Source organism: Tiliqua scincoides, chromosome 3 (genome assembly GCF_035046505.1).
Source record: "Tiliqua scincoides isolate rTilSci1 chromosome 3, rTilSci1.hap2, whole genome shotgun sequence".
Classification (NCBI taxonomy): Eukaryota; Metazoa; Chordata; class Lepidosauria; order Squamata; family Scincidae; genus Tiliqua; species Tiliqua scincoides.
In genome coordinates, this window is record NC_089823.1 from 77,916,191 (window position 1) to 77,935,578 (window position 19,388).

The 19,388-nt window shown below is 42.9% G+C and overlaps 1 protein-coding gene across 3 annotated transcripts in view; it reads left to right on the forward strand.

Annotated features, from left to right (window-relative positions):
• The first annotated feature begins 1,606 nt into the window (after positions 1–1,606).
• The window catches only part of PHKA2 (phosphorylase kinase regulatory subunit alpha 2), an 83,682-nt gene continuing 65,900 nt past the window's right edge, over positions 1,607–19,388 (forward strand). For all 3 annotated transcript variants that reach the window (XR_010794155.1, XM_066622135.1, XM_066622136.1), the window contains exons 1-5: positions 1,607–1,814; positions 3,554–3,756; positions 13,275–13,433; positions 16,614–16,661; positions 18,098–18,266. Coding sequence is in view for 2 of the 3 variants with exons in the window: in XM_066622135.1 (XP_066478232.1) it covers positions 3,679–3,756; positions 13,275–13,433; positions 16,614–16,661; positions 18,098–18,266 (454 nt within the window). In the remaining variant the exon portion in view is untranslated. The remainder of the gene's footprint in view (positions 1,815–3,553; positions 3,757–13,274; positions 13,434–16,613; positions 16,662–18,097; positions 18,267–19,388) is intronic.

Below are 19,388 nucleotides of genomic sequence, written 5' to 3' on the forward strand. Positions count from 1 at the left end.
TTAGCTTGGGCCAGATTTATCAAGTTCTGGCTCAATGTTTGCTTCAATGTGGGACAAGCCCCTCTTTTTTGAGCCTTTCTGATTCCTGGCAATCTACGGGTTTTTGTCGTTGCATTCTTAAAATCAGCTCTGTTGGCCTCTTGCTGGATATTTTGGGCAATTATACTTTGAATAGGAACAAAACGAGCATCTTGTGCAGATTTTGGGACAATGAAAGCCAAGAAATTAATGCAGCTGCTAATACGACCTGTTCCCCCCTTCAGTTGCAGTTACCTTTGGTCCTTGGTGGTTGTCCCAGATATCTTTATGTACTAAATGATCCACAGATCCTTCAAGCTTTTACACTTGTTCGATGTAATGTATTTCCATTTCGTGAGCTAGATTTTGCCAGCACTCTCAAATTTCAACCATATGTGCACGTAATCAGGCTTATTGAATCCTTAGCTCACATAGTACTGCATTGCCCTTAATATATGGATATCAGAAACAAGTTTCTAAATCTACTTTCAGATGGCCCTTTATAAGCATGGGATGATGAAACGCTACACCTGCTTCTAGCCTCCACTGACACGCTGGTCATAAATCAACTGGCTAAGTTTTTGCATGACATTCTAACTAAATGCAGAACCATATTCCCCATACACCCTAACAACTCTACTTCTTAGGCAGAGAGTCTGTGTATATTTTGCTTTGGTTGTATGTCTGTTTTTTTGTCTGACTACAATGCCTGATAAAGGTTTTTGAATATTGAAACCACCTCAAACCCTTCAGAGGTTTGTTCAAGATTCTATAAAAACTTCATCAAATCCATCTTTGATTTACAAACTACTACTGGTGGAGAACCTGCATGTTCCCATTATCCTCCCCCTTCTTTTTCCTTCTTTTGCATACCATAGCCCGATGGACGAATCCTATGGGCATGAAAGTGTACCATCTGTACATCCTTACATTTCGGTTGGTCCTAATAAAGGCATCATTACCTTCCTTTAGATTGGGGATTTTTCCTTCTAATGGACAAGTATGGACACCTACAGTTTTGGATAAATAAGGTTCACCAGTGTGCTGGTGTCTCAAGTGAAATTCACTGACATTTTTTCTTCAGGGCTTTTTCCCCCCATTAGTATTTACACTGCTATCTATGTAACCAAAAGCCCAACCCTATGCAGGTCTAATCAGAAGTAAGCCCTGTTACAGTGTATAGGGTTTACTCTTGGGTAAATGTGGATAGGATTGCAGCCCTAGGAGCCTTGCCTGATCGATGCCTGTGGCAACAATCCTATGCACACTTTCCTGGGAGTAGATCCACTGGATGCAGTGGGACTTACTTCTGAGTAGACCTGCCTAGGATGGGGCTCTCAATACAAAACACACAGAGGCAGTTGACAGCCAGGTCCTGACAGCCACATAAAGAAACCCCGTTGCAAAATGCACAGGAGAGCATGCACTGTTGACTGCAGACTACAGCACCAGCCATGCAGTCATTCCCTCTCCTCCTCCCCCCATCTTACTAGGGAACGTCAGCACTGCGCGACTTCAGCCTGCCCTTCCGCTATCCTTAGAAGACCTGCTGCCTCCCATCGGCCCCGTAAGCAACCTAATCAAGAGGAAGCAGCATTGCTCGGGTCCCAACGGCGCGTGCCTGGCTGCAACCTCACCTCGGAAGCTTTCCGCTGCAACAGTAGCCGCAGCCCCAGGACTGGAGAGTCCCTGCTGCGTTCCCCTGCAGAGAACCCAGGACTTTCTCCCGGGCCAGGCGCTGCGCAGGCAGAAAGGCTTCATCCTGGTTAATGGGACCTGAGTAAGGGTCTTGACAGGTAAGGGGATGCGATCGCCTCTGCTGCAGCCTCCACTTCCATTAGCGGGGTTGCTGGGGGGAGTGCAGTGGTGGCTCTTGCTTTGGAAGTGAAACGGGGCAGGGCTGGATGACCTTGTGGTTCCTCCGCAGCCCGCTGGTTATGTAAGATGCTTAACACTCCGAAAGTGGGTCTTTGGTCTGTGTTGCGTCGGCGGGGTTGGGGAGCAAGGATGTTGACTGTGCTCTGAAGAAGGGAGTGCGAAAGGCATCGCCCCCCTTTTGAAGAAGCAGCTCCAGATGTATACAAAGAGGGCGCCTGTTTCCAAAAAAAAAAAAAAAGAGAGAGAGAGACAATGAGACAAGCAGGATCAGGCAACAAATACTGCAGGCATCCAGCCAGGCGGTGTTGGTGCAAGGTTTCCTAGCTTCCCTCTAAGGTTGGGCGGATCCTGAAGTCTTATCAGACCATTTGGGGGGTGACAGAGCCCTGTGGTTCCCTTGGGGGACCTGGTAACTTAGAACAGCAATCTTCAACCTTTTTCATCTCAGGGCACACTGACAAGGCCCTAAAACTGTCAAGGCGCACAATCGGTTTTTGGACAATTGACAAGGCACCCCACACTGACAGCAGGGGCTCACATCCCCCAGTGGCTCTGCTAACAAATGATCCTCCCCCAAACTCCGTTGGCACACCTGCAGACCATCCGCGGCACAACAGTGTGCCACAGCACAGTGGTTGAAAATGGCTGACTGAGAAAGAGCTTTGTAGCATTTCTGCAGATTTCCTTCCACTATCACCCCTGATTTGGTAGGTATTTGTCCCCTCTGTTTGAGTATCCCAGAAGGCCTCCCCCCAAGATAGTTCCTACCCAGGCTCAACTGTCCCTGGTGTTATAATTATATACACAGACAAGAGGAGTCCAAAATGGAAATGTGAAACTATTAATGGTTCTTGGCAAGAAAACAGTATTTGAATGAGATTCCCATTATGGAGCACACAAGCATTTTAAGAGTGCAATTCAACCACTTGTACTTTTGCCATTGATTTAAAATGAAGCATTTGCTATTAATTTAAATAGAATACACACTGGACCCTACAGTGCAGTCCTGTTCTATGTCAGAATTGAAATCATGGTTCTTACAAATGCCAGAGAAATAGCTATATAAGTCTATGGCAACAAAGAATCCTGATAGGATGTATCTGATGTATTCTTGTCCACAGTTTAGATTTGTTAAACCTTTTAAGTAACACACACTCGCACCCCTTCCAGCCATGAAGTTCATAAGGTGATCTTGGGGTCAACCACAATGTCTCTTGCTGGTCTACCTCACAACATTATTGTGAGGATGACATGGGAAAAGCCCGTGTAGATTGTCTTGAATTTCATAGAGCATGGATGAGATGAGATGACAAATGAGATGGAGAGACACAACAAAATTATTCCTGTTGGGAATTATTTGTTGTGTATTTGAAGGCATGCCTGATGTAGTTTTGGGACATGCAAAGATTATGGTAAATACCAGTTATGATGTTTCTCTGTATAGGTAGGATATAGAACAATGTGTGAAATTGTGCCCATAAGTTTCATTTACAGTCTGCTACTATGTATGCTTATTAGGGAGTCTCACTGAGCTTAATCTGGCGTACTCCTGTGTAAATGTTGTTGAATGGTTGTAGGATGATATGTAGGCCAAAGGGGAAATTCTTCCGGTAACATCTGTTTTGTTGACAGCTACTCTGTTTATTTTGGAACCTAGGCACTCCTTGCAAGCAAGAGTCACAGCCCAGCCTGCTGATGGATGTATGAGCTGCACATGCTAAGAGACAAAAGTGCCTCCAACCAGTCACACTTTTCTCCTGAAGGACTGTGAGAACGCTAAAGATGAGGAGCAGGAGCAACTCTGGAGTCCGTTTAGACGGCTATGCTCGGCTTGTTCAGCAGACCATTTTGAGTCAGCAGGTCAGTGTGGCTCTTATATGAGAATAGGCCCTACCTATTCTTAATTGTTCTCTCACTTTTTATTTTTATTAGTAATTCCTGCTTGGTTATATATTGATCACTTTTCTCTTCTCTTCAAGATCCTGACAGGTTGCATCAAACAGATGCTAGTTGCATACCTACCATAGACTTCCCTGGGGCAGATGCCCCAGGCACTGGCTGCTAGGACCCCGCAGAAGCCTCTCTGAGGCTCCTGACAGGGGTGGCAACTGTGCTTCCAGTTTGCCTGAAGCACAGTTAATAGTGTCAGGGAACATGACAGGGGTTTCCCCGACGTGGGAGAAGGTCCTGCGAGGCTCTGTGATGAGTAGAGGAGGGTGGATTTCCGCATGGGAGGGCAGCGATAGCCCATGGGGGTGCCATCACGGAGCTTTGCCCCAGGCGCAGGGCTGCGGAGGTCCGCGGCTGACAGATGCATACAGTATTTTGGATGGGAGAATCATTTAACTGAAGGCTGAACCTTTAATTTCCATTATGAAGTGTTTATGGGTAGATGCCAGCATATTGTAAAGGATGTGCTTACTGAGCGAGTTTGCAGCATTCGCTTCTATGTGGAGTGTATGGATGTTCCCCAAGTACCAGGCAAAGGTGGTGTCGGGCAGTAATTCCTCCATTCCCTTTTAAAGTTCTTTGAGGGGCTTCAAACAATATAAAGTCTCAGGCAGATTCCAGTGATCAGCAAAACATGTTGTCGAGATACCAGTAGAATATTTTGTTCTTTCATTAAGGTAGAGTTGAGGGCTCCATCCTCTTCAGGCCTCTGTCATCTTTACTTCTTCCATCTACTGCTTCTGCTTACTGTTTGAGCTTGTTTTTTCCTTGTTTCATCTTGTTGATGAGCTGAACAGCTAATGAAATGTGTTAAGCACCTCTGTCTCCAACAATTGCCTTGCAGGATTTCCCCTTCCCACCCTGGCTTGCCTCAGATTTTTGGGGGAGTCGCATTACTCATTTCCAGCAGATAAGTGATTGTCTACCTGTTAGAACTCCTCTCTGTTGAAGCCTTCAGCTTTAATGCAGGCCTTCTTTTAATACTTTAACCAAGCCTCTATGTCTCAGCCAGTTCTTGCATACTGTACCCACACAAGTACAAGCATTTTTGGCAAGCATTTTTTTTGTTCATAATGTCTACAATATACTGTCTTGCTGGAGCTACTTCTGCATAATAATAATAATAATAATAATAATAATAATAATAAACTTTATTTATACCCCGCCCTTCTCCCCAAAGGGACCCAGGGCGGCTTACAACAGGTTAAAAAAGATTAAAACATAATATTAAAAAACAGATAAAAACATTAACATATTAACAAATATCATAAAAACAGTAATCAGATAAAAAATCAGGTAAAAGGAGCATAGAACAGCAGATCATAGGAATCAGGCCTGTAAAAAATACTAAGAGATGTAGAAAAGATGTTTAAAAAGATGCTAAAAAGGCCATGAACTCAAAAGGCTTGTTTAAACAGAAGGGTCTTCAGGCCCCGCCGAAAAGTCTCAAGAGAGGGAGCCATTCTTAAGTCAAGGGAAAGGGAGTTCCATAGCGTTGGTGCCACTACTGAGAAGGCCCTATTTCTTGCAGCCGCCCCACGTACCTCCCTAGGCGGCGGCACTTGTAAAAAGGCCTTCTCTGATGACCTAAGAGGACGAGCCGGATTGTACGGAAGTAGGCGGTCCCTAAGATATCCTGGCCCAGAGCAGTAAAGGGCTTTAAAGGTCAAAACCAGCACCTTGAATTGGGCCCGGAAACGAATGGGCAGCCAATGTAGCCCCTGGAGAAGCGGGCTGACAGAGTCAAACCGCCTACCTCCAGTAACCACATGGGCCGCCGCATTCTGCCCTAATTGCAGTTTCCGAACCGTCTTTAGGGGCAGCCCCACATAAAGCGCGTTACAATAATCTAACCTCGATGTCACCGTGGCATGGATCACTGTGGCCAGGTCTGCACGATCCAAGTACGGCCGTAGCTGGCGCACCAGTCGAGGCTGAGCGAAGGCCCTCCTAGCCACAGCCGCCACCTAGGAATCCAGGAGCAGCTGCGAGTCCAGGCGGAGCCCCAAGCTGCGGACCTGCTCCTTCAGGGAGAGTGCAACCCCATTCAGGGCAAGCCGATAGTCCAGCACCTGCATCAAGGATTTCTGAACCAGGAGAGCCTCTGTCTTATCCGGATTTAATTTCAGCTTGTTAGCCCCCATCCAGATCCTCACTGCTTCCAGACAGTGCTCCAGGCCCTCAACCGCCACCCTGGAGTCTGGAGGAAAGGAGAGATAAAGCTGGGTGTCATCAGCATATTGATAACACCCCACTCCAAACCCCCGGATGACCTCTCCCAGCGGTTTCATGTAGATGTTAAATAGCATGGGGGACAGAATTGAGCCCTGCGGCACCCGCACCTCAAAGGCCAGAGTGTCGAGCAGGCATCCCCCAGCACCACCATCTGGGACCGACCCTCCAAGTAGGAGCGGAACCACCACAAAACCGTGCCTCCAACTCCCAAATCGGCCCAGAAGGATACCATGGTCGATGGTATCGAAAGCTGCTGAGAGGTCCAGCAGGACCAACAGTGACGCACTCCCCCTGTCCAGTCCCCGGTGTAGGTCATCCACCAAGGCGACCAAGGCAGTTTCCGTCCCAAAGCCCGGCCTGAAACCAGATTGAAAAGGATCCAGATAATCGGCTTCATCCAAGACCCTCTGGAGTTGGGACGCCACCACCTGCTCAATTACCTTGCCCAGAAACGGGATGTTAGAGACTGGCCGGTAGTTGTTCAACACAGTGGAATCCAGGGAGGGTTTCTTCAGGAGGGGGCAAACCACTGCCCGTTTCAAAGCGAGTGGCAACGTCCCCTCCATCAAGGAAGAGTTGACCACCCTCCCCATCCACTCAGCCAGTCCACCCCGGGCAGCTCTTATCAACCAAGCCAGGCAAGGGTCAAACAGGCAGGCAGATGGCCTCACACTCCAAAGGAGTCTGTCCACATCCTCAGGCTGTACAAGCTGAAAAGAATCCCACAACACTGGACAAGCAGTTGCCAAGGGGACATCGTCAGATATTGTCAATGTGGCATCCAAGTTGTGACAAATTCGATCGATTTTATCTGCAAAATGTTGCGCAAACACGTCACAGTGGCTGACCGTGTATTCCTCCTGGTCTACTGGAGGGGCCTGATGAAGGAGCCCCCATACAACATGGAACAGCTCTGCCGGACAGAGAGACGTCAGCAGAGACGCAATGGTAGCAGAGAAGAACAATCTCTTTGCTGCTACCACCGCCACGGAGTAGGCTCTATAATGAGCTCTACTCCGTGTCCGATCGGATTCATCACGAGTTTTCTGCCACCATTGTTCTAGACGCCTGCCCTGTTGCTTCATCATTCATGATGATGATATTATCGATGACAATAATAATTGTCGTGCATCAGTTTATCAAAGATACAGTATCAGGTGACCAGAACACTTGTGTGTTTCAGATGTGTATAGTGAACAGACATGTTTGCATTCATCATAAGTGATGATCCACACTTGGGTGCTTTTTTCTACATAAGTGATGAATATTTCAGAAAATAATCCTGACTGAAGTGATCCTTGCAATAAAACTAGTATGAACATGGAGGTACTCTATTTGTTTTAACCACACCTGGTCTAAAAGAGAAGTCAGTCCTGACAACATGAAAGCTGGTAGATAAAAATAACAACATAGGTCCATCAGATATATTTTTGCTCTTTGATATGCATAAACACAGTGTTCTAATTCTAGCTATTTTTTGAGCCATGTATTTGTGGTAAATAACCTGAAAATGTCTTACTGTAGAAAGATGTCTGTTGAGAAGTCTGTAGAAATGAGAACCAGGGATTTTTCCAAAACTATTTCTTGCTAAGCAGTGTAAGCTGGAGTAGACAGAACATTGTGGATTCAGGTTGAAGACCCTTAGGGTTAATAACAACTTTACCACAAACTGTACCAGGAGCAGACTCTACATAGGACAGCAACAGTTAGTAATCCTTGTAAAAATTGCCTGCCAGACTGTGACATTTTGAATATAATTCATGGAAAACAGAGTAACATGCCACAACAAAAGAAATAAGCTTTGTTAGCTGTTGTTTTAACTCCCAAAATGACTTTTCTGAATTTGGAGGAAAACCCTGACATTAGCATTAGCAAAGCAGGACTAGACTCCACAAATACATATATCCAACATAAAGTACAGGCATTTCTGAAATCCTTTTGAAGTCAGTGAGATTCAGTGAAGATGAGCCATGGGATGTGCAAATCTGTGGTTAAGAGCAATATATTTCTTTTGTCTCTTGCTAATTTCCACTATTATTAAAATTCCTTTCAAGGTAAGCCCTAGGTATACAAGCAGGCAGTTGATAGGCTATTAGGGGAGTGAACGGACTATACATTCTTTTCATGTGGCCCACTATTCCTGTGCCTTGCAAATTGCTTGTGTTCAAAATATGTGTGAGTCCAAAATGGGATATGGTCCATTAAGTCGAGAGTGACCTGTTGGCATTATACTTTGCCCTCTGGATACTGAGAAGGCACAGAAAGAGAAATTTGCTGTGGCTGTACCTAATTCTCAAACTAGAGCCTGCTTGCTTTGGAAGTCTGCCAGAGCCCAGGCTGGGCATTTCCTGAAGCGGCTCAAATACTTAGAAAGCAGACTTCCAGTAGTTGGGGAGGGGTATTAGGCTGTTCTATGTTCTTGCTAAGTTGAGTAGCTGCTGTGCTAGGAATACTTGTGATCCTGTGTTTGGCTAGCTTGAAAGTCAAAATCTCAATGGTAGTTGTAGCCAGTGCTTTTTTTGTAAAAAAAAAAAAGTTGCAGGAACTCACAACTTGTTAATCATTTATTTATTTATTTTTAAACTGAAATTTGAGGAGTTTTGCAGCCTCAACTGGCCCCCCTTTTGGCAACTGGCAACCAACCTTTATATTTTGGAGCCATGGAGCACCTCCCCTCCTAAAAAAAAAATAAAAAATTCTTCCTTAAAGGGATTTGAACCCCTAGCCTCTGGCTCCACAGACCAGCACTTTAACAATTGAGCTATAGGAACTCTTAGACTCAGAGTGTTTGGAACTAGTACTTGAGGTGCTGATGGCCACCAGCTGGGCTCAAGACCTTATATATTAGTTCTGAGCACTTTGACTACAGGCTTTCCTATAGCCTAATGGAGAGAGTGCTGGGCTGTGGAGCACGAGGTCAGAGGTTCGAATCCCTCCCTCAGTGAAAGGGAAAAAAAGTGCCAGAACGCCGTTCCGGTGCGTTCTATTACAAAAAAAAGCCCTGGTTGTAGCTATACATGTAGTCCCACAGCATCTCTAGCAACTGCCACAACTCACCTATCATGCACCAGTGATGTTCCTATGTTGGGAATGCATGGAAGGCAATAATCAGGGCTTTGACAGCCCAGGAACCTAGTACATGTACAGTTTTCATACACATAGCCAGCCAGCCAGCCACAAGTAGGCCACTGTGCTTTCCTCAGTGCAGACCACTTTGTGCAGCAGCAGGAAGGCAGCAACTGGCACCTCTAACCACAAACTGCAGGCTCCCCAGATGCAGAAGTTTGACTACGCTGTTAATACAAACACAGGCAGTCTGGAAACAGCCACCCTTTTGATAGGCAAATAGCCAAGGAAAGAAGGAGTGCTATTTTGATCACTCTGATTGCTGCTTGTGTGTGTGTTTGTCTTATATTTTATGCACCTTTAAGCGTGCGTGAGGCAATCCTATGCATATCTCCTCAGAAGTGTCCTGAACTCAGTGGGATTTATTTCAGGTAAGTGTGTATAGGATTGAAGCCTTACGTGAGTACTTGTCTTGTAAAAATGAAGACAACCCATTAGCTCAATAAATAAAAATAAGCCAAGTGTGATTTTTAGCAAGCAAAGACTTCTTGTAGGTTAACATTTATTTAATTTAAGAAATGTATAAGTTATCGATCAGCAGAATGCTCCAGGGTCATACAGTGACATTCAATTTAAAAAAAGAATTTGGAGCAGCAGTTGCACAGTTAAATCAAATGAAAAAGTAAAATAATAAAAGCAGCCCATGGGGGCAATTTTTAAAAAAAAAATTTTTCTCCTGATGCTGGGAAAACACCACAGTATTTTCTAGTCAGCTTATCTGGAGAGGGCTATACCAAATATCAAGTGTAACAAACATTTCAAAATATTATGGTTTGTTCCCAAGAAGCAGCTCACCCCCCCTTTTATTTCACAAAGAATTTGTCTCCACAAAGGTTTAATAATTAATAGATTTGGGGTTGGAGATCAAAATAATCCATAGTAACCTTGTATGTTCTTGAAGCACAGGAGGAGGTGGTAATGCTGTCACATTTCACAACATGCTGTCCTTTAAAACCTAAAGATCATTCTGTGTTCCTTACACAAGCAGTCACTCATTTATTTCCCTCCTAAAATGTTCCACTGTTCCTCTGGCACCAAGCTTAGAATGAAGTTGCTATAAAAAGCCCCTTTCCTCCCACCACTGAGAAGTGTATTTATTTTATTTTGAAACATTTTTAACCTGCCTTACCCTTTTACAAAAAAGGCCTGGGTTGACTAACAAGTATGAAATATACTATATAACAAAAGATAAAATAGACAAAAACATTAAACAATAGATAAATCAGGGACCAATCCTATCCAGCTTTTGAGCACTGATGCTGCCATGCCAGTGGAGTGTGGTGGTGGGGGTAGTCACAGAGGCCTCCTCAAGGTAAGGGAACATTTGTTCTCTTACCTGAGGGCTTCAGTCTGGCTGCATTGGCACTGGGAAGTTGGATGCGATCCATTTTGGAACCCCCTGCAGAATGGATACCAGGGACCATGTTAAAAATACTGTCAAAACGAAAAAGACGTGAATGTTGCATTGCAAAATTGTGCCATTTCCAAACCTCCAGTATTAGTTTTAAGGCTGAAAGACGCACTTCTAGGTCATGTATAAGTTTCTTGCTCTTCCCAGCTTCACCCCAGAATGCATTTGTTTCCCTGTGTGTTTACTTCTTTGCAATGAACCACAGCTTCTCAAGGTTTCCCAGTCATCTTTTTCACTACAGTGGCTTAAGCTAGTTACTAAGCTGGACCGTCTCACCTCTTCCATGCTGAATTAATATCTGGTGTGCTCCCTGGGGCATTTGGTGGGCTGCTGTGAGATACAGGAAGCTGGACTAGATGGGCCTATGGCCTGATCCAGTGGGGTTGTTCTTATGTTCAATGATGCCTTGTTCGCATGCATTTTATGTATAGGAATACTTTCCCACTTTTTCACACACGGATGTTGAGGAATTTAGTCTCTGCACATTTCAGATTTCTCCTACGTTTGCTTTCTAAAAAGGAAGTAGCCTATTGCTCTTAATTGGATACTGGTGATCTTTGAAGGTTCCACTCTTGTAAGGTGATACGAGCAAACACGTCCCTGTGTACTTTCTTTGATCCTGCTGCTTCCTCACGGAACTTGTTTCTCTGTAAGAAGTGTAGAAGTCAACATTATGACACATCCAGTTTGTGTCAGACTTGCCACAGTGGCAATACCTCCTGCATAATTATTGAGATTCATGAATCTTTTTGCCCTCTTGTATTTGGCCGCCTTATCTCATAGCAGTGACTGTTTGAACAGAAATTTCAGAGCAATTGTAGTTTGTTGAACTGAAACAAATGGCTATTTTTCTTTCTGAATCCTAACCAGTCATCATGTGGACTAATGAATACTGTATAACCTCTATAGTGTACAATTGGTTTTCTGCTCTTAAGTATTTTAAATGTCGTTTTGTCATTGTGGTATACTGCTTGAGTATTTTGAGTCCAGATTCGTCACCCTCAGAACAACTTTTAAGCTTTAACATATAATTCTGTTAACACTTACGATTGAGGTTAGGGCTGTCCTGATTTCACTAGTTGCCCCTGACCTGCCCTGCTCTTTTTTTGTAGTCCTTGGGTGTCCAACAGACAGTGAAACAACTTGTGAGTCTTTTGTGTACCTTCCTTTCTACTTTCTGGTGGTTTTTCAACCTGTTCTTCTCTGTATTCAATCAAACATAAAATTTGTCAGGCATTTAGGCAAGACTTTTTGGTGGTTGTGAAATCTTGGGCCAAAGATTGTTATGAAAAGAAAAATTTACCGAGGAAAGGTAATATAATTTAAGATTCATAGAAGGAAACACGAAATAGAATTCTTCCTACAATCCTAAGTGGTTAATTGCTATATGTTAGATAGAGAGCTTAATAATAATAATAATGGATTTCTATACTGCCTTTCTCACTGACACTCTCACTGAGTGAGAGTCTTACAGACCTAAGGCAGTTCACATAGGCAGGCTATCACCATTTTTTTTACAAATAGAGTTTTTACAATTAATGTTCTATGAGAGATTCATGGAATTCTTCATTTCCAGATGTCTTCCCTCACGGTATGGTTATCATTCTTTTTACTGACATATACTGTCTGAGTTTCTAGCAGGAGCTGCCACAAATCAGCTAAAATGTCTCTAGTTTCCTTGTGAATCTAAGAAATAAAAAAAAATGCTGTGCCCATTTTGGCAACATTTCTAATTGTCTGTGAACATGAAATGGGCAGTGGGTGCCCCATATCTGCTTTCTCTAAGGGTTGAATTTTTTCCTAGAGTAGCATAGTGGCACATTCTCTTGTTTGGGTAGGGGAGTCAGCTCTCTGTTGAAGATCCTTCTAATGAGAGATTTGCATACCCAAAACTGAAACACTGGTTATATCCTACTTGTTGCTTTTAACTGTAATGTTTCTCCATAAATGTTATAGTGCATAAAATTATGTTCTGTGTCAAGAAGAAGGCAAAGGTTGCCTCAGTGTCCAAGTTGTTGCTTAATATTGTTTTGGGCATTAATAAGAATAACAGTGCAATCTCATGCATATTTACTCAGAAGTGTCCAACTATTTTCAGTGGGACTTCTTTTTAGGGAAGTAAGGGAATTTACGCTTCCAGGGAAGTGTATATAGGATGGCAGCTTTAGACTTATACAGAGTTTAAGAATGTTCATAATACCTCATACAAGTGGAAACCTGATATCCACTGATTTGATTCACCACTGATACCAAGTCCACCTTTTAATGCCTTGTAACAAGGTAAAAAAGCACCAAAAATCCAATGTCCTACCTTCGCACAGTTAAATAATTATAATTTTATTCCATTAGATTCCATTTTTAAGCCCATCTAGTGGCTGAATGTGGTATTAGTGTATTTTCAAATGCATTCTGAGGCGACAGTAGAGGAGCAAGAAACCAGGATGTGGATCTTTACAGTTATTTTTCCACTTTTTTTTTTAATTCACTGGGGGTTCCAGAATGTTAAGAGATAATAGCTTGTCTAAGACTTAACCTGTGAGTTCTTGGTGTAGTAGAGATTAAACTACGGCTTCATGGTTCACAACTCTTAGCTGCCACAGAACAGGATACTATTTAGTAATATTTCGCATTTTTATTCTTCTGTTTCATTTTTAAGAACCCAGTTACAGGACTGCTGTCAGCCAGCACAGAACAAAAGGATGCTTGGGTCCGGGACAACATATATAGCATCTTGGCTGTGTGGGGCCTGGGGATGGCGTACAGAAAAAATGCAGATCGGGATGAGGATAAAGCCAAAGCATATGAGTTAGAGCAGGTATGTTTTCTACTCACTATGTACTATCTTATATGGCTTTTTATTATATTTTTGTTTCATACTGATTCTGCAGCAGCTTTTAAAGGAAATGCAGCGCAGTGGAAGAGCATCTTCATTGGATGTGGAAGGTCCAAGATTCAAACTCCAGATAGGGGAGAGTAGAATTTATGTCTGAAACTTTGGAGGGCCCCTGCCAGTCAGTGGTGACAGTTCTAAGCTAGATGGCAAGGGTCTGACTCTGTTGAAGGCAGCTTTTATGTTCTTAAATATCTACTAAGAATCTAAAATATTTGTTCTATAGGGTTTCTTACTTTTTAAGGACATGAAGTATCCCTTTAAATTATGTAGATTATATTAGATCTGTACCATTGAAAGGCAGTAATTTCAAAGGTGTGACACATGTGGAAAAGCTCCTTTGGAGGTGTATGTTGGTCTGTTCTATTGGTCACTTGACTATTGACCAGGGGTGTCCAAAGTTTTTGCCAGGAGGGCCACATTGTCTTTCTGACACTGTGTCAGGGGCCGGGGGGAAAAAAGAATCAATTTACATTTAAAATTCGAATAAATTTACATAAGCTTACATAAATGAATATATTAAAGATGAACTTATATGAATGAATGAAGGTTTTGCAATAGCCCAAGGCCTATAAAAGATCTTGCACAAAGCAAGGCTGGCCTTTCCTTTCTTGCCGCTACTGCATCACAGACATGAAACAACAAGCACTGGAGGGAGCCCTTATCCCACAGCTCATGCAAGAGGTCAAACAGTCACTCTCATGCTGAGAGCAGTTGCGTCGGGCCAGTGTGGGCTCCAACAAATCTCCAGAGGGCCAGAGGCTCATTGGAGACTGGGGGCTCCCTGAGCGCCACATTGAGAGGCCTCGAGGGCTGAAAGTGGCCCCAGGGCCGGGGTTTGGGCACCCCTGGTCTATTCTATAGGTCATATTTTATTGGTCAATTGACTGATTAAAGTGTTTTTAGCCCAGCTTTTGCAAAATGATCCCAATATACAATTAGAAGCACCATACAAAAAGGAAACCTGCAAAATAAAAAAGTAGACATTAAATAAAAAGTTAGAAACCTATAAAGCCAGCAATAATGCAGCAGATAACTGATAATTTAAGTCTGTATTTATTAAAGACATATGAGAAGAGAAAGATGAATTTGCTAGCACAACAAGATAACAGAGACAGCCCAGGTGAATGTACCTACTACTGTTTGGGTGCTATCAGTTAAAAGAACCTCTCTCCTATAGCTACCCAACCAATGGGAGTATTAGGAGAAGGGCCTCTGAAGGAGTTAATGTGAACCTTTGATTTAATGAACTAATGGGGGGAAGGGGTGTCCATTAGTGCTAAAGGTCCATTAATTCGAAATGCATTCAATGAAAATGCACAGATGCAAAACATATATGATTAGTTTTTAATGAAGAAGAAAATGTCTATTTTCTCTGATGTCTGTTTAAATTGAGGGTTTGCTGTATTAAGAAGATATTCTGGAAATTTGGTGATGATTAAAAACTAATCATATATGTTCATTAGGTGTTTCACTTGAAAAATAAATCACTTTCCTAGTTATTTATTGTATTTATTTTCAGAATTTCTATCCTGCCTTTCTCTCACACTGAAGGGAATTCAAGGCAAATATATACATAATTCTTATGTATATAGCAAAGAATTAAGGATTTTTCTACCATAATTGATGTACAGACTTTCTAGGTTTCATTTTTGGAGTGGGTTCAGGTAACATGAGTGCATTTGACCTTAACTCAGAATGGGTTATATTGGATAAGTTTTGAGCTGGACTCTTTCTGAGCTCCAGGTCTCAGTGTGTTACCTGTAATGTGAATGGGAACTTTGCAAAAACTAGAGGCTTCCTCATCTCTCTCATACGTCCCTGTATTGCCCTCTTCCCTTCGGGCAGCCCAATCCTGAAGGTGGCAGTTCCTCAGGTGCAGCAATGCCAAAATGACTACCAGTGCATCAGCGGCACTGCTGAGACTGCCAGAGGTCTCCTTAGGGAAAGCCCCAAGCCCTGCAACTGGGCTTCTCAAGTTTGCACTGGCTAATTTGCTGGCACAGACTTTAGAGATTCTGTGTTGGGCCTTCCAGCTGTACTGGTCCCACCCCCTCCTGCCTTGGTTCCTCCCTACCCCACCCTGTTCCGCCCACTCCCTTCCTTCATCCCTGCTGAAAAACTGTTTACTACTGACTGGCACTGCTGAGCATCAGTCAGACCACCACATGGCGCTGAGGCTCAATGTGAACTGGCGCTGACCCAGCACTGATATCCCCTCCTCATCGGGTGCCATGGATGTACCTTACAGCACATTTGTGACGCTCAACACTGGTGCTGAGGAAGTTCAGGATTGGCCCCTAAAGCAGTGACAATAGTAAGAATGGTTCCTACTGAAGCCTTAAATCAGCCTTGGAATGCTTCAGACTGTTATCTAGGTGGCAGGATTGCTGGAAATTGTTGTTTTTCAGGACATCTGGGTTCTTTATAAGGGCACTAGATTTCTCAGAGGACCTTGGCACCCTCAGTGTTGCTACAGGATCTAAAGAAGGTCTCAGTGGCAACCATTCTCATTGGTGTTTCTGCTGCTGGGTAGGTTTCAGCAGGAAAGGAAAAGGAATGGCTGCAGAATTAGGGAGGCTAATACAAAGGCCAGGACCAAGTGAATTGCAAGGTAAGCCCAACTCTGGAGTATTTGGGCTTGTCTCATAAGTAGCTTGAAAATTCTGAAGTTTATACATATACCCTATTTTTAAAAAATACATACACTATATGTACACTGTTATTCCTGTGAAACAGAAATGCTGTGTGATTGCTCAAAGTGTGACGGGGGAGGGTATAGCTTCATTCTACAAGGTGGGAATGGCTCCGTTCAAACATTTAATAGTTTTAGTTTTATATCAGTCCATTCGCTTAAGCAGTTGCACAAAGTGGTAAGGTTGTTCTAGTTAGTATGTGTATTTCTGTGTCGTAACAAATTGGTTTTCATAAATTACATAGAGCAATAGTTCTGTAAATGAATGCCTTCATATGAACATTGATCTGATTTTAGACCTAAATCAAGTTTATCGTTAGATACTGATTCAGGATGTTACCATGGCCAACACAAGCATTTCAGATGTATGATTATAATCATTTTTCCTCCCCTCTACTTCATTCCTACAGAATGTTGTGAAACTGATGCGGGGACTTCTGCAATGTATGATGAGACAGGTAATCTAATAAACTGGGCTACTTTACTACTATCATTTTCAGTGGCAAGTGCAAATCTAATAATGCAACTGCGATCCAAGTAAAATTATATAACTGATATTTGAATTGTGAAGAATGAGAGGACATTAAGAAAGGCAGTATGAATTAAGTAGCTGTCAACTTGTAGCTGTCAGATGCTGCTCTCCACAGTTCCTAAGGAATTGTTTGTTAGAAAGATGTTACAGGGCCCTGACTCTTTAAATTAGGAATCACAATGAGTCCCATTAAAATGAATTTAAAAGCCTCTATCCATTAAGATGTATGGCTAGAGGTGTTTGTTTCTGGTGAGTAAGATAGAGTCTATGTCAAACAAAATGGGTTTACTTTGAGTAAAATAAACAACATAGACCCAAATCCTAACCAACATTCCAGCACTGGCATAGCTGTGCCAGTGGGATGTGTGCTGCATCCTGTAGTTGGGTAGCACTCACAGAGGCCTCCTCAAAGTAAGGGAATGTTTGTTCCCTTACCTTGGAGCTGCATTGCCCTTATGTCAGTGCTGGAAAGTGGGTTAGGATTGCGCCCATATTCTTCAAACACCTCTACATCTTATATATCAAACTATTGTCAGTGCTTCTTCTGTTTACAGTGCATGTTTCTCTGGGGTTAAGATTTGTGTGGCATCGTGCTGAGCATATGTACATGCCAGGGGCCTGGGAAGGAGAATTAGCTGTTGAATGTCTGAACATGAGGCATAGGAGGATCTTGGCTTGACGTGAATACTCTAACCACGATGCATGGGCAAGAGCAACATCAAGACTCTTGACTCGTGAGGCAGTATGCCAAATGCTGCCCACCTATCTCCTTACCTGGTGATATGCCTGCCTCCGTTCCTCTCGCTTCCTTGATTAGAAAAGGGAGAGGGAGACAAAGTGGATGTGTGAACTTTCTAGCCCGCCACTCTTCTTTCCTTCATGCTTCCACTTTCTTCCCTTCTTCCTTTTCCAAACCAGGGTTTGGGAGAAGAACAGTTGAGGTGAATTGGATAGTCAGAGCAGGGCACTCTGCTCTGCTGCCTGAGATGACAGTCTCATAGATGGGCCACATCTGGGTAGGGCATGCAAAACTGTGTTGCCAAGGCAGCAGGTTGGGGGAGGATGGGATACAGCATTTGTTTCCAACACCTTCTCACTCGCAGAACAAAGGGAATTGTAGCCTTTTGTTTTATATTGAAATTGGCTAACCGAATCTGAGTACACCAATGCGAGAAAGTACTGTTAGAGTAGCTAAATTTACCCAACTCTAGCCAAGATACTTTGCTAAATTAAAACAGGTGTATCTAATAAAAATGTGTGTTGCTGTACTGGGGCCCATAAAATTAAATTGTAACAAGACCCGGATACTGAGATTTGTCTTAGAAGTTGTGATTTGGAAAATGTTTGTATCTATGTTCTTAGGTAGATAAAGTTGAGAAGTTCAAGCATACACAGAGTACCCAGGACAGCCTGCATGCCAAGTACAACACAGCCACTTGTGGTACCATAGTTGGAGATGATGAATGGGGCCATCTACAAGTAGATGCAACATCCCTTTTCCTTCTCTTCTTGGCTCAGATGACAGCATCTGGTAAGAAAAAGGGGAGCATTTTGGAATGGGAAGTAGTTCTTTTCAAAAGACGTTCAATGTTGTTGTTATGAGCATTAATGAATATTTTAAAAATATTGAAATACTGAATATTTTAAAAATATTCATTATTTCAAGCCTAATATCAAACTTGGCTTGAATTCCAAGGAGCCTTATCTAAATGAAAAGAGCCCCTAAGAATGGTGTAGTTAGATGAAATTATCTTTTTTTATCATATTCTAGATGCTTCGCTTTCAGTTACAAACTGGAATGGACAAGTGACTTTTCAGGTTCCCATTTTCTTTTTTAAGTGCTTGACCTTCTCTGGAACGGATATGACTGTACAGGTCGTCCCTCATCCACTGGGGTTTCATTCTGGAACCCCTAGTAGATAAAAAAAAATCCATGGATAAAAAAATCAGTGGAAAAATAGATTTAAAGACCCACTTCTAGGTTTCTTGCCCCTCCATTGCTCCTAATGAAAAATAAGGTTGTGTCTCAGCATCCCCATGGGTTTGATTCTGGGAGTCCCTGCTGATACCATAAAATGTGTTAAATAAAAGCAGTTTAAAAAAAAATAAAAAGTACATCCCTTTTCAATTGTGGTTTAAAAGCAGCTTTTCTTACTGTGGTAGAGAGGCAGTCAGCAATTAGAAATGCAACAGACCCCCTGCCTTTGCCTGGCTCAGCCGAGGAATGGAATGATAGTTTGCATGACTGACTCTCTACCACAGTAAGAAAAGCGGTTTTTTTTTTAAACTGTGATTTTAAAGGGATGCATTTTTCCCCTTCTCCAGGGATCAGCACATTGCTTCTCATTTGCAGTGGCCATTCGTGTTGAGTCAAATCCATGTATACAAAATCCGTGTATAACAAGGTTGGACCTGTATATTGTGCTTCTGACTTACTGCATGATGCTATGCATGTCTACACAGAAGTAAATTCCATTGTGTTTAATGGGATTTACATCCAGGAAAGTGGGTATAGATATGGTTCTCAAACTGGTGGGTCACGACCCAGCAACCAGAGAACAAATGCTGTTGCCCTTTTAAGGGGTGGGGGAAGGATTGCACTGCTGCGGGAGACCTAGGGGATTTTAAAAACATATCTGAGTATCTGCCAGAG